This window comes from Lactuca saligna, chromosome 1, assembly GCF_052625555.1.
Source record: "Lactuca saligna cultivar CGN05327 chromosome 1, ASM5262555v1, whole genome shotgun sequence".
In the NCBI taxonomy this organism is placed as follows: Eukaryota; Viridiplantae; Streptophyta; class Magnoliopsida; order Asterales; family Asteraceae; genus Lactuca; species Lactuca saligna.
Window position 1 is genome coordinate 167357120 of NC_136417.1, and position 19191 is coordinate 167376310.

Here is a 19191-nt window from a genome sequence, read left to right on the forward strand (position 1 = left end):
AGACCTTGGAGGGTTTCCATGGCATCCTTAGTTAAGACCATGTAGGGGTTCCCATGACATTGGACTAAGACCATGCGGGGGTTGTCATGACACCTGGAGTAAGACCCTGGATGGTTTCCAGGGCATCCTTATATGTTTGTATGTATGATTTATATGGCAGTGAGCTAAGACCATGTAGGGGTTCCCATGACACCTGGAGTAAGACCCTAGAGGGTTTCCAGGGCATCCCTGTATGTTTATATGCATGACTTGTGTGGTTGATACGATTTATGTGATTATGTGTGTAAGACCTTGGAGGGTTTCCATGTCATCCTTACAGGTGTATATGCATAAATTATGCGATTGATATGATTTATGTGATTATGTGCGGTATGCTATGAGAAACTTACTAAGCTTCGTGCTTATATTTTTGTTTATAGTTTCAGGTATCATCGGTTTGGAATGGAAGGACCCGACTTAATCACAGCGCACACACACGTCTTTCCACAATATATGATTTTAGAACGAACTCTGATAAATGTTTTTAATTAATCATGTTTTTGGAATGTTTGAATTTAGAAGATATCTGCATTTTAACTATAATAAAAATAAATTTTTTATCCTTTATTTTTGGACCGTTACACAAATTACAGATTTAAAAATTATTTGTATACAAATTATCGAAGTTTATTTTGATGTTGTTAGCTAACAATGTTTTGTTTCGTTTTCAATAAATTGAACAAAATTAAAGTAAGGGCATCCCTAGTTTTACCGGAGATTAAAAGGAAGAATTATAATCTTCCAAATGCCAACGTGTCGATCTGTTTCCACATAACTCAAATAACTCAAGGTTGATAAAATAAAATAAAGAAATATATAAAAAGGTAATTCGGCCAAAAAAAGAAAGACCACTACGCTATTCCTCTCCCTCTCTGCATCGTAGCCTATAATCTATCTCTCCGCCCGCCGTCCGGTGAGTTTTATCGGCGGCGAGTAGAGTCAATGCCGGCACAAAAGCGTTCGCACGAAGCTCTTTATGAGGATGATGACGACGATGTTGAGCTTCAACGTAATAATCAGAACATTCACGAGGAATCCGAAGAAGAAAACGATGACCAAGACGTAGAACAAGATGAGCAAGGTTTGTTTATGAAGATTTTGGATTTGTTTACTTATTTATTTTAATGAGATTTTATCTGTCGGAGATTACGTGATTTCTACTCCGCATTTGTATCGATCTTTTCATTTTTTGTTTGTTCGATCAGCGGAAACGGATGATGATGGAAGCGCCTCCTCTAGTTGCAGTGACAAGGACGAGTGAGTTCTTTCTCTACACACTTCATGTATCTATATCTTTCTGTGACTGTATCTTGCATCGTGAGTTATATATGCTGATTTGTGAGCGTGTTTTTGACTTTTATACGATCAATTTTGATTCGAGATCTGCATGTTGTCTAATTTGTGCTGTATGAACTCGCTACTACACAGTCGTTTTTTCTCATTACGCACTGCTTAGTTCTATCTGAGTGACCATTTGGCCGAATGCCGTGAATATGCGAATCATGTGGATAGTAAAATGGAAATTAGCGGATTTAGTTTTGCGCCTTCCAGACCCTAGATTTATGATACATTTCTGAACAATCTTCTCAAAATGCCCTTTCTGAATTCTGATTTAACTACATATTTAGTATAAATATTTTCAAGTAGCGAGGTTAAGAATTGTGGTAAGGGATGTATTAATTGGAAACAAAGAATGCTACGCTTATCTCAGCTGGTTGAGCTGAGTATTTGAGTTAATAAACAAGTACCAGTGTTGAGTTAGCAACAATCCAGCAACAGGCTCAATCTCAAAAGAAAGTTAAAGCTTTTCTCTATGGAAAATAGTGCAATTTTATTGCTGATGTGACATATATTTACTAAGAGCATTGATTGAAATGGAGATTGACCATTCTTTGATGGTGATTGTTGAGCTACTTCTTTTGGTGGAATGTATGCTCTTTCTATAGATTTCATTGCGTTTAACATTGTTTTATAGGTTTAGAGCAATTATAAAGTTCTCTATTGAGAGGGTCCTCTGCTTTGGTTTCAGGGAGCTATGAATCTGTGATTTAAGTTGAGATTAACTTCTGTTTAGTTGTGCATCTTTTTCCTTCTATATTTCATAAACAGGGCAGAGTTAGATGTTAACATAAGGAGATTCTAATCTTGAAACCCTGGTACTTCTTTTTTGGGGCAAAGTGGAACTGTTTCCAGTTATAAGCCATGTCTTCTAAGGTTTTTATAATAGATGTGAAGTGAGGCTCCCGTTTAATGTCTTTTAAGATCAGCAATTAGAATGTATATTTCTCAAGTTTTCATTTGCTTCTATTGGAGAACATATATATAGATAATAGGTTGCTTCGTATTGTGTTTCTATCACAATCCAAAAGATAACTGTATAGTTTCAGGATACCCTGCTCTTTGCTTTTTTCAAAGATACATTGATTCTTTATTTATCAAGGATTAGTTCAATTATCATATATGTGAGAGAATGTATTCAGAATTTCAGATCTGCATCTGGTTAATTCTTACTGAATTTTAATGTCATTGGGAAACCCAAAACACATAATAGTTAAGCTAAGTTACTAATATCTTGTTGTTAAATTAGATAAAAGTCGTTACAGTATTAATTTGTATAATTTTGGAAGTTATAACAATAACAAACCAAAATTTTGTTACACTAAGAAGGTTTTATTAATACTTAAAATAAATAGAAACATTTTTCTGTCTATGAATGCATATACTTCTAATGTTAATTGTATCTTGTTCATTATCATGTGTAACAATTAGTACATTATCGCACTAATTTACACAGATACACATAGTGGATATGATTAAGAAGAGGTTATGAATATTTAGACGTTTATGCATCTGTTATCTGATGGATGTTAAAAGTCTATGTCTACATATGCATTCATAAATCTTAATATGTATATATAGATCCCATAATGTACATACAATATAGCCTAGGAATGTGGGTATATGATTAAGAAGAGGCTATGAACATTTGTTTTATACAACATCCTATTACAGCATTATACTTCCATTTTTTTTTTTTTTTTTTTTTATAATTTTTGAAGGCATTGCACTCTGAAAAATCTACCCTATTATTTCATTGTTCTTTCACTTTTTTCTTATTATGAAATTGTACTATGAAGAATCTAGCCAAATATATCAGTGAAAGTTGCTTTGTATTTATATGACACTGCTATAATTGGGTAGATTTACATTAATAGAATGCTATAATAAACAAATAAATGAAACTATGAAAGTAAGTTCCTATTTCTTTCATTTAAAACCATAAAAAGTTAACTATTCTTACTTTTAATCCAGATAACAACTGGTATTATTTCATTATATGTTTTCATAGTAGATTTTACTCTTTTTGTGGGGATGTTTTTTTTCCAGATTTATCCTTGTAAAACTAGCTGAAATTCGCAAGGAGGTGCAATGCCCAATCTGTTTAGGTACTACTTTACAGTTCTCATTTTAAAACTGTATTACATATTTACATATAAGCATGATTTTGGAGCTTCTTGTGATAGTTGTATACTGGAGCAAAAGTTCAGTATTTGAATACCTTTAGAATTCTCAAAGTTTAAAGTCCTAAACCCTAAACCCTAAAAAAGAGCACTTGTTAGTTGTTTGTATATTAAGATAAAACTGATTGCCAAGGTTGATAAACAGGAATTATTCGGAAGACAAGAACAGTTATGGAATGCCTACACCGGTTTTGTAGGGAATGCATAGACAAATCAATGAGACTCGGGTACACATTCAAATCATTGCAAATGCTATTTAATGACTTGTCTTTTTATTTATTTATTTATTTATTTTTTTGGAAAAAGCTTCTCTTTTATTAACTGACACCTGGCAGGAACAATGAATGCCCTGCGTGTCGTGCTCATTGTGCAAGCCGTCGTTCTTTAAGGGATGATCCGAATTATGATGCCCTCATTGCAGTTTTGTATCCTGATATTGATAAATATGAGGCTGAGGTTGTTTTTTTTCTTTTCTTCCATTATCTTGGTGTATGTTGGCTGCATTTGTTACACTGGACTGGACAAGCTTTCTAGGGCTATTTTTGATGATAATGATGAGGAGGGCATTTATGTCTTTTGCATAGACAAGAGCGAGTCACTGTATCACCTTTTTGGGTGGAAAAATTGGACATTTAGTCCAAATCCCAAGTACTAGACGGGACTGGATAAGCTTTCTAGGGTTATTTTTGATGATAAAGATGAGGAGGGCATGTACGTCTTTTGCACAGACAAAGAGAGCTGTATCACCTTTTTGGGTGTGAAAAATTGGGCATTTAGTTAAAATCCCAAGTACTGGACGAGACTAGACAAGCTTTCTAGGGCTATTCTTGATGTTTAGGATGAGGAGGGCATTTAGGTCTTTTGCACAGACAAAGAGAGCGATTCACTTTATCACCTTTTTGGGTGGGAAAAAATTGACATTTAGTCCAAATTCCAAGTACTAGACAAGCTTTCTAGGGCTATTCTTGATGTTTAGGATGAGGAGGGCATTTAGGTCTTTTGCACAGACAAAGAGAGCGATTCACTTTATCACCTTTTTGGGTGGGAAAAAATTGACATTTAGTCCAAATTCCAAGTACTAGACAAGCTTTCTGGGACTATTTTTGATGATTAGGATGAGGAGGGCATTTACGTCTTTTGCACAGACAAAGAGAGCAAGTCATTGTATCACTTTTTTGGGTGGGAAAAAATCCACATTTAGTCCAAATTCCAAGTACCGGATAAGCTTTCTAGGGTTTTTTGATGATGAGGGTATTTATGTAATTTGCACAGACTAGTATTTTCCATCTTTTTGGGTGGTAGAAAAATGTGTAACAAATGGGGGCTGTATATTTTGTTAAACTTACTATTCCTTTTATGTCTGGAAGCAGGAGTTTGCCTTTCATGAAGAGGAGAGAGCTCGGAATAAGCAGGTGAGATAATTATTTATTTGTTTTTATTCATAGATTGCATCCGCCTATTCTTTACTTATAATTGCAATTCCAGTTCAAAAAGAATAAGAGGAAAATTATCCTCTTTATCTATCTATATTGAAATAAATAAGATTCCCAAATTAAGATATGTTTTTACAAAAAAACAGAAAATTTAAATATACATAAACCCTAAACCCTAAAAAATGAAACATGGTTTCATATTTTGATTTTCCTCACATCTCCTAGAATACATTGTCTCATATCCACAGATCCAAGCTTCAATCGCCCAAACATCTCGAAGGCAACTGGAAGCATTAGGAAAAAAGCGTACAAACGCTAAAGCAACAGCTGCAGTATTCATGAGAAGATCACAGGCAAACACACGAAACCTAAGAGGAAGAAGAAGCTGGAAATCATCTGAACCCCAAGAAGAATCAGACAACGATGAAGATGATGGAGGAGGAAAAGACTCATCTTCTGGCGATGAGCCTGAGCCTGAACCCGAGCCTGAGCCTGAGCCTGAGCCATGTGCTGAGCCAAGACCAAAGAGGTACAAGAGATGGGGTGGGAGTGGGACCCGCTCGTCGTTGCCGTCAAGTAGTGCCGATGGTGATAACGAGGTGGAAACCGCCAGGGAAACGGCGGTGGTATCGGCGGGGATTGGCGGCAGTTCGGAGATTCTGGCTTGGGGTAGAGGTGGGATTAGGAGTCATACAAGGCATGGGAGTTTAAGTAATAGTGGTGGGAAGAGTACAAGGAACAGTAGGGTTTCAAAGATTATGGATCATCTTCGAAAATTACCACAAAATAATGATAAGGTAAAATTATGTATAAAGTAAGACATAAAACTTTTCATTAAAAACATGTTTACTTAAGTAATTACATCCTAAACCAATTTATTTTATTTTATTTATATTTTTTTTTTCCAGCTGGAAATTCATCTTAAGCTCATCTCCTTGGATGAACAAAATATACCCAATATGCCACATCTATACCTTTGCTGCACCCCAACCATGCCAATCATACATGTTGGCCAGGTGAAATATATTTCTATTTTTCTTCAACTTTACAACGTGACAAATATGTGTGTGTGTGTGTGTGTTTTGTTTTTAAACTTTAAGATTGGGCTAAATGCAAAAAATAGCAACCTACTTTTATTTGTTTGTTATAACTTATAACAAAAATCTTTTATCATAAACCTTTTGAAAAGCTTTTTTTTAGAATGAACTAATTTAACCTTTATCTTATCTTAAATGTTTTATAAATCCTCCTTGTATAATTTTATAAACATATTTCGTATTCTCGAAAAAAAAAAAAAAAACATTACTTGACATTAAATTTTAAATTAATAAAATAAAAAAACGACAACTTATTATGTGATATCTTTTTATAAAAGATATTCTTGTTTATATTGTATGTTTAACTAAAGAGATTAACTAATCATAAAAATAACAGTAAAGATATAATATCTAAATACCACTAGGGTATAAAATGAAATTTTATTAGACAAGGACCTATAAGATGATTAAAAGGTTAAAAGGTTACCACTTACACTAAAAAGCTATCGAATAAATTATTCAAATTGTAAAAATAATAAAGATACTGTACTTTGAAAAATCTACCTATTCATAGCATTTTGCATTTTGAAAAATATACCTAATTATAGCAGTGAAAATCGCTTTTGTGTTTGGATGATAGTATCCCTCTTTAAGTTTTTCGCAGCTGAAGTTGGTGTATTTTTATTTATTTATTTATTTATTTTTATGAATTCAGTACGTTGCTGTTGAGAAAGGTTTGCAATATGATGAAATTGAACTACTATTGGTGAAAGGGGATCATTCATCTGGTGAACAGCCTGAGCCTGTTGTTATAAATCCTTTGACTGATGAATTACAGTTGTTGGAAGAGCATCAAACCTTGTTGGATGTTGCAAAAAACTCACCTCACAAAGATCTCGTAACATACTTAACCCTTTCAATAAATATCTTCATACTTTCATTTATTTGTTTATTACACCATCTTACTTTTGACTTCATAATATACAATTTTTTTTTTTTGTTTATGTGATTACAGACTCTTGCATACAGGAAGAAGTTGAGTAGCTCATAATCATGAGTGAGTGAGAATATGATTGGATATGAGAAACGAAATTAGTAGTTGGTATGAATTCGCTTATGAATATGTTTATTTCAATGGTTTTATTAGTAGTTGAAACAGATTGGATAAAATATAAATCTCAACAATTTGTCGATATTTTTGTTATAGTTAGGAAAAAAGGTCGTAATGTGACTATTATTACCTTTATTTTTATTGTAAATTAAGATAGTTGCTCCTTTTTTTATCATTATATTTTTATTTTTAAATTTTTTCAAATTGAGATTCTGAAATTTGAAAATTTAATTTAATCCTTCTTATTATAACTTTATGCTTCGACATATCTAATCAGTAACGACGGTAAAAAATACTTTATGTTTTTTGATATTCCTAAGAGTAAATTACTGAAATTGTGTTTGATTAAAATTGTACGCTGATTTTTATTTTGCATTCGGATCGTTCAGGTTTGATTTTGTTGTGTTTTTCGTCCTTATGGTTTGTTCAAAATTACACATTTGGTCCCTAACTTGGTGTATGTAAGGGATGAAAAACACAACAAAATCAAACCATAGGGACGATCCGAATGCAAAAGAAAAGTTAGGAACCAAATGTTTAATTTTGATGAAAGAACCGGAATGTAACAGATCTAACTAGTACTAAACTTGGCCTGGAAAAACTTGTTAATTTACAACAATATGATATTTGACTTTATAATTTATGAATTTTGACGTCTTCTTTTTCGCTTATTGTCTTATCACCCTATGAAAATTTGATAAAACTTTATATATTATTTGCAGAGGCGTATATATATAAATTGGATGATTACACTTTAGTTTTATTTTAGTTTTTCTAAAAAGTCTTTACATTTTTTTTCATTTTTTATTAGATCTTTAATGAATCTATTGTTTAAAACATCATTTTAAAAGAATTAAAAAATATTATACATGTTCAACCTTTCTAAATAGGGCCTGGTTTGAGATTCACTACCTAGTTTGTTAGTGTAAGTCATTTGTTTGGCTTTAATCATTTTGGCATTTTGAGACATTCCTAAATTTTCAATGGGCCCCTTGAGTTCATACAGGTCGGCCCTTAGGCTCACGACCCATAAAACACCACAGTAAGTTATAAACTAAAAGAAGTTTCTAGTAAGCGTCGGTTCATTTTGTCTATCTATATTAGTTTAGTGGGTTATAGTTTGTGAAAATTATGGTTGATTTTTTTAATTAAAATTTATAATTATTAATTAATTATTTTAAATAAAATATTAATTATAATGTTTTTTTTTATTTTATTTTATTTTATTTTATTTTTTTTATTTTTTTATATATAAAATGATAGTTATTGATTTAAATAAATATGTAAAATTATTTTTGAAGCTATATATTTGTGAATTAATGAAAAAACTGATATTGTATAATGAAATTTTAGATTAATTATAAAAAATAAAATAACCACACGAAGTAAATTAAATTGATATATAGCAAATAAGAAAACTAAGTTGTTGAAACAAAAATATATGAAAAATATCACAAATTACAAATCAAAATTAACAATAACATTTATTTAAAAAAATAATAAAAAAATACGTTATACTAAATAATATTCTACACACTAATTACAAATTTCTAAAAGCTTCTTTATACACAACATTAGAAGTTTTATTTGTAATTCTACCATCCTTATATAAAATTAACAATTTTAATCATTCTTTATTTAACTTTAGATAAAACAACATACAATTGACCATGTGTAAAAACCGGATCTTTGAGAAATAAAACAACCTAAGATAAACACTTTCCTTGGCTCTTGTTAATTGTCATTGGAAACCAAACGGCTAATAGAAATTTTCTTCTTTGAAATTTGAAAAAGTTTTTTTTCCCAGATGGTGTTAAGGACATCAGTGGCATAAATGTTCGATTTCCAATATTACATCCATATATGATAACTGACTCAATAACACGTTTGCCCACAGATATCACTTGTAGTCTAGTGCCATTATATAAACCATTTTTCTGATCAATGTTTCTCAGCAACATAACTGAAACCCTAACTTTCAAAACTAACTTATGATTAGACAAACCTAAGACTTTATGTAGCGCCTAGTTCCTAGTATGTAAATCTTCATTGAGTATTTTTCCTTTTTAAGCCTTGGACTCGGCGAGTCATAGGTTCGACTCGCCGAGTAGGGATGAGACACGGGACACGCTTAAGTTGGCGACTCGGCGAGTCCATATCCTGGACTCGGCGAGTCACCGCTGTTGGATGAAACCCTAAGTTTCAGGGGTTTGCACCTTATTTAAGCAACATATCCGCCCCAAGCCAGCCCCCATTGACCCCCCAGAGCTCCTAACCCTCGTTTAAGCTTGTTCTTTGAAGAGTTGAAGCAATTGTTGGTGTTTTTGAAGGTTTTGAAGAAGAAGGGAAGTAGATCCAGAAGAAGGGGAAGCCATCCAAGCACCATTATGTTCTCTCAGCAGTTCCATTGAGGTATATCTCGTTTTTCCCTTGTTTCCATGCTTATTGCTTCATTTAAGACATTCTTGAGTAGGGATGTCAACGGGGGCAAACGGGAGCGGGAATAGGTGCCCCTGCCCCCGCCCCCGAAATCAATTGTTACCCCCGCTCCCGCTCCCGCCCCTGGTTCCCCCGTTTACATAGCCCCCGGTCCCGCCCCCGATTACCTCCGTCGCCCCCGGTCCCGCCCCCGTTCCCCCGGTTCCCCCGGTTCCCCGACATAAAATTGGGTTTTTTTTTTTGCTAAAAAACTGTTTTATTTTTGGCAAAAATACTATTTTTAATAAATTTAAAAGCCTAAAACCTAATCTTTTAGAAACTAAAAAAATTAAAAATCCAACAATTCCATCAATCTTACAATCTTACAAAAGTAAATCCAACAATCTTACGAATACAAATCTAACATTACAAATGCAAAATACAACAAATCCAAAATGAGAAATATAAAACACAATTCACTACATCTTCAGTATCCGTTAATTTCCTTCAACTCTTCATTCACTGACATTCGAATATCCTCCCTAAATAAATAACAAAAATAATAATAAAATAAATTATTGTATTAGTTTATTCAATAGAAAACGACAAATTGAACAATCTTACCTCAAGTCCCTCATCGTCTTCATCGGAATGTACATCATCACCATCAATAACACAACCTAAAAAAGAAAAAAAATAAAGGTAATAAGCATAATATATTAAAATGAATTAGAAAACAATGGTTCAAGCAAATTCATACATACCTTTTTTACCCGCCCATAGCCAATTTTGAGTGCATATGATAGCTTCAATTGTTGACGGAAGAAGTCTACTCCTATGTGGACTAACGATTCTACCACTTGTAGAAAAAGAAGACTCTGAAGCAACAGTGGAGATAGGAATGGCTAATATGTCTTTTGCAATCAAACACAATGTAGGATACTTAACCCCATTTAACTTCCACCAACCTAACAAATCAAACTCATGAATTCGGGGTAAAGTGCCTTCCTCTAAGTACCTTTCTAATTCATTTTTCACAAAAACTTCACTAGTAGCAGAATTCCATGAAAAGAAAGCATCTAATGAGTCCATGTCACTTGCGAGAGCTGCATCTCGACTAGAAGTGGGCTTAGTAGTAATATCATCATTACTTGCTTGACTCATAACACGTGACTCATATCGCAAATATATATCTTCACAAATTTGATGCACTTTCTGAATTTCATCTTTTGCATTATCTACTCCATAGATAATAGGAAAAAAAATACTCTAAGAGCTTCATCTTAAACCTTGGATCCAATATTGTCGCCATAGCCAACACCCCATGACTTTCTTTCCAATACTCGTCAAACTTTGTAATCATATTTTCGGACATTTCGCTTATTTCAATGAAACTAGATGTATCCCATTTCTTTAGAGCAATCTTTATTTCACATATTTTGGGGAAAAAAATGTTGGTTGTTGGATATTTTGTTCCCGAAAATAATTCAGTGACATTATAAAAGATTTTTAGTCTATCACAAAGCTCACTTGCCAAAGCCCACTCTTTCTCATCAGGTGCATTCTTATATTAGGGCTCACGTTGTTGTAACCGATAAAACACCTTCTTGTATTTCAAAGCCATGGAAAGCATTAAATACGTAGAATTCCATCGTGCTTTACAATCAACAACTAGGTTTTTTTCACAAGAAACATTCTCGCACTTTGCATTTTTTTGAAATGTATCATGTCTTTTTGGTGTAGCTGTCCAAAAACTACAGCTGTTACGCACTTTCTCAATCCCATGTCCAAAAACATCCAACCCACTCCTCACAATTAAATTCAAAATATGCGCAGCACATCGCATATGAAACAAGCTTCTACCCAAAATCAAGCTATCAAAAGGTAGTTTGTCTACCATCAAATCTATCATGCAATTATTTGTTGAACAATTATCAACAGTTAAAGTTGATAATTTTTTATCTATGTTCCAGTCCAACAAACTATTCATCAACACATTAGTTAGTTTCTCAGCAGTATGGGGGCATGGCACATATATAAACCTACCAGTTAACAAAATAAATTCAATTTAATTAAAGAATGCATACTGATTGATTAAAGAAATCAATATAAATTAAGTATTACCTTAAAAGACGACTTTGTAATTGCCAAGAATCATCAATGAAATGGGCTGTCACTGTCATGTATCCTTTTTTTTGGTAGTTGGCAATCCACATGTCGGTAGTTATTGCAATCCTACCTTGAATACTCTCCAAAAAATGCATCATCCTTGTCTTTTCCTCCCCGTACAACTTCATGACATCCGATCTAGCTGTGTTTCTACAAATAGGCCTAAAAAGTGGTTGAAGTCCCTGACAAAAATCTCTAAAGCCTTCGTGTTCAACAATTCTAAGTGGGTAATCATGTTTTGTGATCATTTTAGCAAGATCGGTTCGCGAATCGTCATAATTAAACCGATGTGTTGCTAAAATTGATCCCCCACTTTCATCCGTCTTAGATCTTTTTCCAGTTAACTGACTCTGAAAATCATCAATTTTCTTTTGCCCAATTCGTATTTTGCATGACTTATGGTGAGAATGCATCCCTTTGGTTCCATTTTTGGTTGTATAAGTAATTTCCTTTCTACAATACTTACAAACAGCCCTTTTGGTTCCATTAACTTCTTCGTAAGTGAAATGACGCCACATTGGAGATGTGAATTTAATTTGTTTCTCGTTACAGTTAACTGCAGAATTGGCAGTATCATTAACCGTGTTTGAATCATTGGGTTGATTCGGTTCTGCTGAAGACATGATTACAAAAATCTGAAAATAATTTACACAAACAGTCAAAACAAGGTTCATAAACAGAAACAAAAACAGAAGGAAATATGTTTCAAACATGTTATGTAGAGCATGCAAATCTCATCATAATAACAGGGGCAATTTCATATATTTCTCGTATACAATCATACTGGATACAATCATACAGGATACAATCATACTGGATACAATCATACAGGATACAATCATACAGGATACAATCATACAGGATACAATCATATAGGTTTGAAATTGGTTGCAGAAGAGTAAACATTACCACTGGTCCGCTGCCTGCCTCGTTCGTTGCCTAAGAGTCGGGAAGAAATTGGTGCGACGCTGGGTCGCTGCCTCGTCTTCAGTCTCCCGATTTCAATTCCTCACTCGTCGGTTGGAACTTGGATTGTTGCTCTCGGTCGGAATTTGGATTATCTCTCAAGTCACGGTCGGAAGTCGGAACTCGGTCAGATGGTCACAGCTTCAAGCCTTCAGTCGGTCACAGCTTCAATGCTTCACTCTTCACAGGCCACAGCGTCGCACACAGAAATCATCTAATCGAGTTCGAACACAGAAAAGTTGAAGGGGTCTGCGGCTCTACCTCAATTCTTGTGTGTATTGACGGAATTTGGAAGCGACTACCGATGGAAATTGGAACTTGGAAGTTCGAATTCGAACACAGAAAAGTTGAAGGGGTATGCGGCTCTACCTTTAGTCCTCTACGCCTCTGCGGTCAAGACAAGTACTCAAGCGGTCAAGCCCTAATTGCCAAAATTTCTTATTTTAAATTAAATATATATATTTTTTATTTAAATATAAACGGGGCCCCCGCGGGAGTACGGGACGGTAATACTCACTCCCGCTCCCGGTCCCGAAAATAAACGGGAGTTAATATCGCCCCCGGTCCCGCTCCCGCTCCCGAATTTTTTTAAAAATTAGTCCCGTACGGTATCGGGGTCCCACGGGGATTTTTGACATCCCTATTCTTGAGCCATTCCCCAAGCTTGTATGTGCATAATGTTCCGAAATAAGCCGATTGGTCTCTTGATCCAAGCATAGTTGAGCTCCAGGAGCTCAGATCCACTACCTTTATGAGCCCATATTGCACATAAACCTTAGATCTACTCTTTTGGTGCATTTCAAACCCTAAAAGCCCCATAGATGGATATTTACACGTAAAGTTGGAAACTTTACGTGTTATTCATGCTCTAGGAGCCCAGATCTACAAATGACATGGATTGGATTCGAGCAAAATCTCATTTTTAGCTCTTGCATGGAACGGACTCGGCGAGTCGCTCATCTAACTCGGTGAGTCCAGTCGCGAGTCTCCGGGTTTGCCCCCTTTTTGTTATGTCGAGTCGTGAGGTGAGTCCAGGAGGGACTCGGTGAGTTGGAAGCCAAAACTCACCCATAATGGAACTCGGCGAGTCGATGCCCTGACTCGGCGAGTTCAAGGCAATCTCCTTAGATCAAGATCAGACTCGGCGAGTTGTTCATACAACTTGGCGAGTCGCATCATAAGTGTTCATCAGATGAAGATGAACTCGTTGAGTTGTTCATACAACTCGGCGAGTAGGATGAAGGACTTGAACATCAGTTTGGATGGAGAACTCATCGAGTCAACGCCTAACTCGACGAGTAGAAACAGAATCCTGGATAGTCGTTTGGACATAGACTCGACGAGTTGGATAGCCAACTCGACGAGTCAGGTCAACTGGAAGTTGACTCTGACTTTGACTTAGGGCATGGTCGGGGGTAAAAGGGTCATTTCACCCAAAAAGGCAGTAAATATTGATTGATTGAGTATGTTGTGGGAATTACAGCCGGAGGATTTCCGGAGTAGCAACAGCAGTAGACAGTCGGTTCCCACACACACCAACAGCTATTTCGAGGTGAGTTTCCTTTCAGTAGTAACGGGTCTAAGGCACCAAGGCCGGCCCGTATAGACGAGACGTTAGTATTAGAGTGTGGGCTGAGCTTGTATCTCTTAATTGAGTGATTGCGATATATGCTAGTAGGATAGAGCTGTCTATACTTGTTGTCTGTGTGATAATTGTATGATATGAGTTGGCGGTTGAGTGTGGGCTAGGCCCGTATCTCTCCGAGAGTGGAGTGTGGGCTAGGCCCGTATCTCCCAGATAGCAAAGTGTGGGCAAGGCCTGTATCTTCCCGAGTGTGGGCATGACCTGTATCTCCCAAAAAGCAAAGTGTGGGCAGGGCCCGTATCTTCACGATTGTGGGCAAGGGCCCGTATCTCATAGTTGAATGTTGTTGTTATATGCTTGCATGGTATGGGGTATTGTGGGGGAACTCACTAAGATTTGTGCTTATGTTTTTCAGTAGTTGTTTCAGGTACTTCCTCAGCTAAGGGAAAGGAGCCGGCGCGGTAGCAGCACATCACACATACGCCTTTTGTTTTCCGCATTGTAGATTTTCTGGGATGTACTTTGAATTCTGATTATGATGTCACCGGTTTTTCAGACATGGATTTTTATCATGAATGTTTGTAATGATGTTTTATATTTTCATCTAAATTAAAAATGAAATTTTTAACCGGTAATTTTGGGGTGTTACAAGTTGGTATCAGAGCCTTGGTTTGAGGGATTCAGACACACCTTTAGGGGTGCCTGAACTCAAATCGAGGGATTAAAAGATTTTCTAAAAGAAAATGTTTTTTGAAACTAAGAAAGGAGTTTTGAAAAAGAATGAAGTGTGTGATATACGCAACCGGCCGAGCTCAAGTAAGTATTCCCCAAAATACCCATACAAGTTTATGTTATGTTTATCAGCTTTTGTAGAACAGCATGCTAGAATAGGAATAAGGATCTAGGAGTGATGCCTTATGTGCCTGCTTTATGTGCTTAAGTATATGAAAGAATTGTATGCTAGTTTAGTGCTCTCTGCAAGGATAGAGTTGCTTGAGATTGTTTTCCTTATGTCCAAATGTTGTTTGCTTTGTGCTATGTGGGCTTTGAAGTGATGGGAGTTAACTGTTAGGTGAATACGCTAAAGTCACATGTGATCAGGGTCGTATAAACTCGGAGTGTTGAATTTGACCTTATTGCGTAGCTCTTGTTTGAGTCTTAACCGTTGTAGGGATGAGTCCCTTACTCGAAGGATTATCCGAGCCTCATCACATGTGATTGTATTCAGGTAATAGTTAATTGGCATCACCAAGAGGCCTTCAACAGCTGAGGACTGGGTTGGGTGAAGTCAAGGGTTTCCTAAGGTAAGCTTAGGATAAAGAGTAGCAGTGATTAGCGGTAGTGGAAGGGACCTGGTGGAGTTAAGGTAGTCCTTGAAGAAGGTACGGATAGATGTGGAAGGTAGTATGGGCCCGTACTACTGAAAGCAGAGGATCCGTACCCGAACCAAGGAAGGCCAAGATAAGACCGAGGAACTTGTAGCGAGTAGGATCCCTCCAGGGGTATTAGTATCGCTAACAATTGTTATTTCTTGTATTTCAGAATGGTGGTACTACGCCCGAGGCCAACAATTGGCAGTTCATGAGAGGGGTCGGGTTCGGGATCAGGTTCTGAGCCAGTAGATGAGAGGCTGCGCGAGTTCATCGCGTCTGAGATCACCAGGGGCATCCTTGAGTTGACCCCCATTATCTTCGGGTCGATCAAGGAAGGGATCATCGAGTTGATGGAGGATCGCCTTAGGGCGTTTAGGAGCGACATGGCATCCGACCAGTCGGGATCTCGCACATTGTCCTTTAAGGACTTCAGGGGCAGTGGTGCGCCGGATTTCCACGGGGTGAAAGACCCCATTGCCACCAGACGATGGATTTCAGACATCGAGTCTGCACAACTGACTAGCTTCTACCCCGAGGGGTTGAAGGTGAGGTATGCAGCAGGGTGTTTACGGGATCGAGCTCGAGACTGGTGGGAGTCAATGGGTGACTCGTTGGGAGCCTCAGCTATCGAGGCTATGACCTGGTCGGACTTTGTGACCAAGTTCAGGGCAGAGTTTGCGCCGGCTATCGAGCTTCAGCAGCTAGCCAGGGAGTTTTTGGATATGAGGCAGACGACTGAGACCGTGGCGGAGATCACCACCAAGTTCCGGGAGAGGGCCTTGTTAGTGCCCCAGTATGCAGGTGACGAGTATATGAGGAGGACCCGTTATCATGATATGCTTCGGGCTGACATCCGGGAGCATGTTAGCTTTTCAGCTTGCCCTACCCTGGAGTCCATGATCGCCAGGGCGAGGGAGAGGGAGATTGATTTAGAGCACATTCGGAAGAGGAAAGCAGAGGTGGGTCAGGTGATTGGGACTACAGGAAAGAAGTCCCGGGGATCAGATGGGAGGTCGAAAGTCCAAGGGGGACCGGGCCGCTGCGGGAAATGCGGCAGGACACATGAGGGAGCATGTCAGCGGGGATCAGAAGGCTGCTACAAGTGCGGCAAGGCAGGGCACTTTAGCAGGGATTGTACTACTCCCGTTACGGCGATACGGACATCTGAGTTACTGTGTTTCCACTGCAACCAGAGGGGCCACAAGAAGGCTAATTGCCCTCAGTTGACAGGTTCAGCGCCAATAAAGGCGCCAGCCCCAGCGACCCTGCGGATCACCGATGGACGACAGGGCAAGGCAGAGGCTCCAGTGGTGAGGAGCCGAGCATTCCAGTTGACCACCGAGGAGGCACGCGCAACACCCGATGTGGTGACGGGTATGATTCTTTTCCTTCTTGTTTATTTATATGATGTTATGATATTGAGATGTGCCCGGTATATGTATATGTGTTAGGATTGTTCCATGTGAATGGTATCCTAGTCCAAGTGTTGTTCGACTTGGGTGCATCCCGATCGTTTGTGTCCCTTGCGCTTAGCAAGAAGTTTCCTGAGTCTTTGGGCATGCTGGATTTCCCTTTGGAAGTAGAGATTGCTGATGATCGATCGGTGCGAGCATCGATGGTATTTCGGGACTGCGTATTGCGGTTGTTCGAGGAGCGCTACTTGGTGGATTTGGTTCCCATTCCGTTGCGTGGGAACAAGGTGATCATAGGCATGGACTGGTTGAGCCCTAATGGGGCGGTGATAGATTGTGCGCAGCAGCTAGTGCGAGTCAGGACCCCAGGTGGGGGAGAGTTAGTGATTCATGGCGAGAAGCCACAGCGCGGACCCGCTGTATGTTCAGTAGCGAGGGCTAGGCGTTATCTTCAGCAGGGATGTGCAGGATACGTTGCGTATGTGATGGATACTCGGGAGGCGGGTAATTCGACCGTGAGCGAGGCTCCGGTGGTGCGAGATTTCGCAGATGTTTTCCCAGAGGAGCTTCCTGGGATACCTCTCGAGCGACAGGTGGAGTTCAGGATTGACCTCGTTCCTGGTGCGGCCCCGATAGCCAAGGCACAATATCGGTTGGCTCCTCCTGAGATGCAGGAGTTGTCTACGCAGCTGCAGGAGCTGCTAGACAAGGGATTCATTAGGCCGAGCAGTTCACCCTGGGGAGACCCGATTCTGTTTGTGAAAAAGAAGGACGGGTCGCACCGGATGTGTATAAATTATCGGGAGTTGAATAAGGTAACGGTGAAGAACCGTTACCCACTCCCGAGGATTGATGATATTTTTGACCAGCTTCAGGGAGCATCTTGGTTCTCCAAGATTGATTTGCGTTCGGGTTATCATCAGATGAGGGTCAGGGAGGAGGATACACAGAAGACCGCGTTTCGGACGCGCTATGGCCACTATGAGTTCGTGGTGATTCCGTTTGGGCTTACCAATGCTCCTGCCGTGTTCATGGACCTCATGAACCGCGTATGCAGATCGATGTTGGATCGGTTTGTGATAGTCTTTATCGATGACATCTTGGTTTATTCCAAGACGCAGGAGGAGCATGAGGAGCATCTGAGGGAGGTTTTGGAGACCCTGAGGAGGGAGAGCTTGTATGCCAAGTTCTCCAAGTGTGAGTTTTGGTTGCGCGAGGTGCAATTTCTCGGACACCTTGTCAACCAGAACGGGATTCTGGTCGATCCGGCCAAGGTCGAGGCTGTGATGAGATGGGAGGTTCCGAAGTCTCCATCTGAGATTCAGAGTTTCCTAGGATTGGTGGGCTATTATCGGAGGTTCATTCAGGATTTCTCCAAGATAGTTGTACCCCTGACACGGTTGACGAAGAAAGTCGTGGTCTTTCGGTAGGGACCCGAGCAGCAGGCAGCATTCGAGACACTGAGACAGAGATTGTGTGAGGCACCAATCTTAGCCCTGCCAGAGGGCGTGGAGGACTTTGTGGTTTATTGTGACGCGTCTATTTCAGGGTTGGGCACGGTATTGATGTAGACAGGGCATGTCATTTCCTACGCTTCGAGGCAGCTCAAGCCTCACGAGGCGAACTACCCGACGCATGATTTGGAGTTGGGGGCAGTGGTTTTCGCCCTCAAGATTTGGCGGCATTACCTCTACGCGGTTCGATGTACCATTTACACGGACCACAAGAGTTTGAGGTACCTTATGGATCAACCGAATCTAAATATGAGGCAACGTCGATGGTTGGACGTGGTGAAGGATTATAATTGTGAGATCGTTTACCACCCGGGAAAGGCCAATGTGGTGGCCGATGCGCTTAGCCGCAAGGCAGCACCGATCAGGGGTATGTGCATGAGGATGACTATGGTGACTCCCCTGTTGGAGCAGATCCGGGAGGCTCAACAGGAGGCTATCAAGGAGGAACATCGGAAGAGCGAACGTGTGGTGGGTCAGGTTTCCTCCTTCGATTATGATAGTCGAGGACTATTGACACTGCACCGCAGGGTGTGGGTGCCGTATCACGGAGGCGTACGCCAGATCTTGATGGAGGAGGCGCAAAAGTCCTGATTCTCTATTCATCCCGGGGCGA

The 19191-nt window shown here is 38.8% G+C and overlaps 1 protein-coding gene across 1 annotated transcript; it reads left to right on the forward strand.

The window, feature by feature from the left end:
- Positions 1-864: 864 nt before the first annotated feature.
- On the forward strand, positions 865-7345 carry LOC145045979 (putative E3 ubiquitin-protein ligase RING1a). The gene is made up of 10 exons (XM_078994271.1): positions 865-1120; positions 1245-1296; positions 3427-3485; positions 3706-3787; positions 3896-4016; positions 4931-4972; positions 5242-5790; positions 5902-6009; positions 6746-6928; positions 7046-7345. The coding sequence occupies exons 1-10, from the start codon at positions 982-984 to the stop codon at positions 7079-7081; spliced, it is 1371 nt and encodes a 456-aa protein (XP_078850397.1). The 5' UTR covers positions 865-981; the 3' UTR covers positions 7082-7345.
- Positions 7346-19191: the final 11846 nt, after the last annotated feature.

Excerpts from the sequence above, each read along its gene's own strand:
- LOC145045979 (XM_078994271.1), top strand. The coding sequence starts at position 982 with ATGCCGGCACAAAAGCGTTCGCACGAAGCTCTTTATGAGGATGATGAC. Across the intron at positions 4,973-5,241 it reads AGAGAGCTCGGAATAAGCAG|ATCCAAGCTTCAATCGCCCA; the intron begins GTGAGATAATTA and ends TCATATCCACAG. Across the intron at positions 6,929-7,045 it reads ACTCACCTCACAAAGATCTC|ACTCTTGCATACAGGAAGAA; the intron begins GTAACATACTTA and ends ATGTGATTACAG.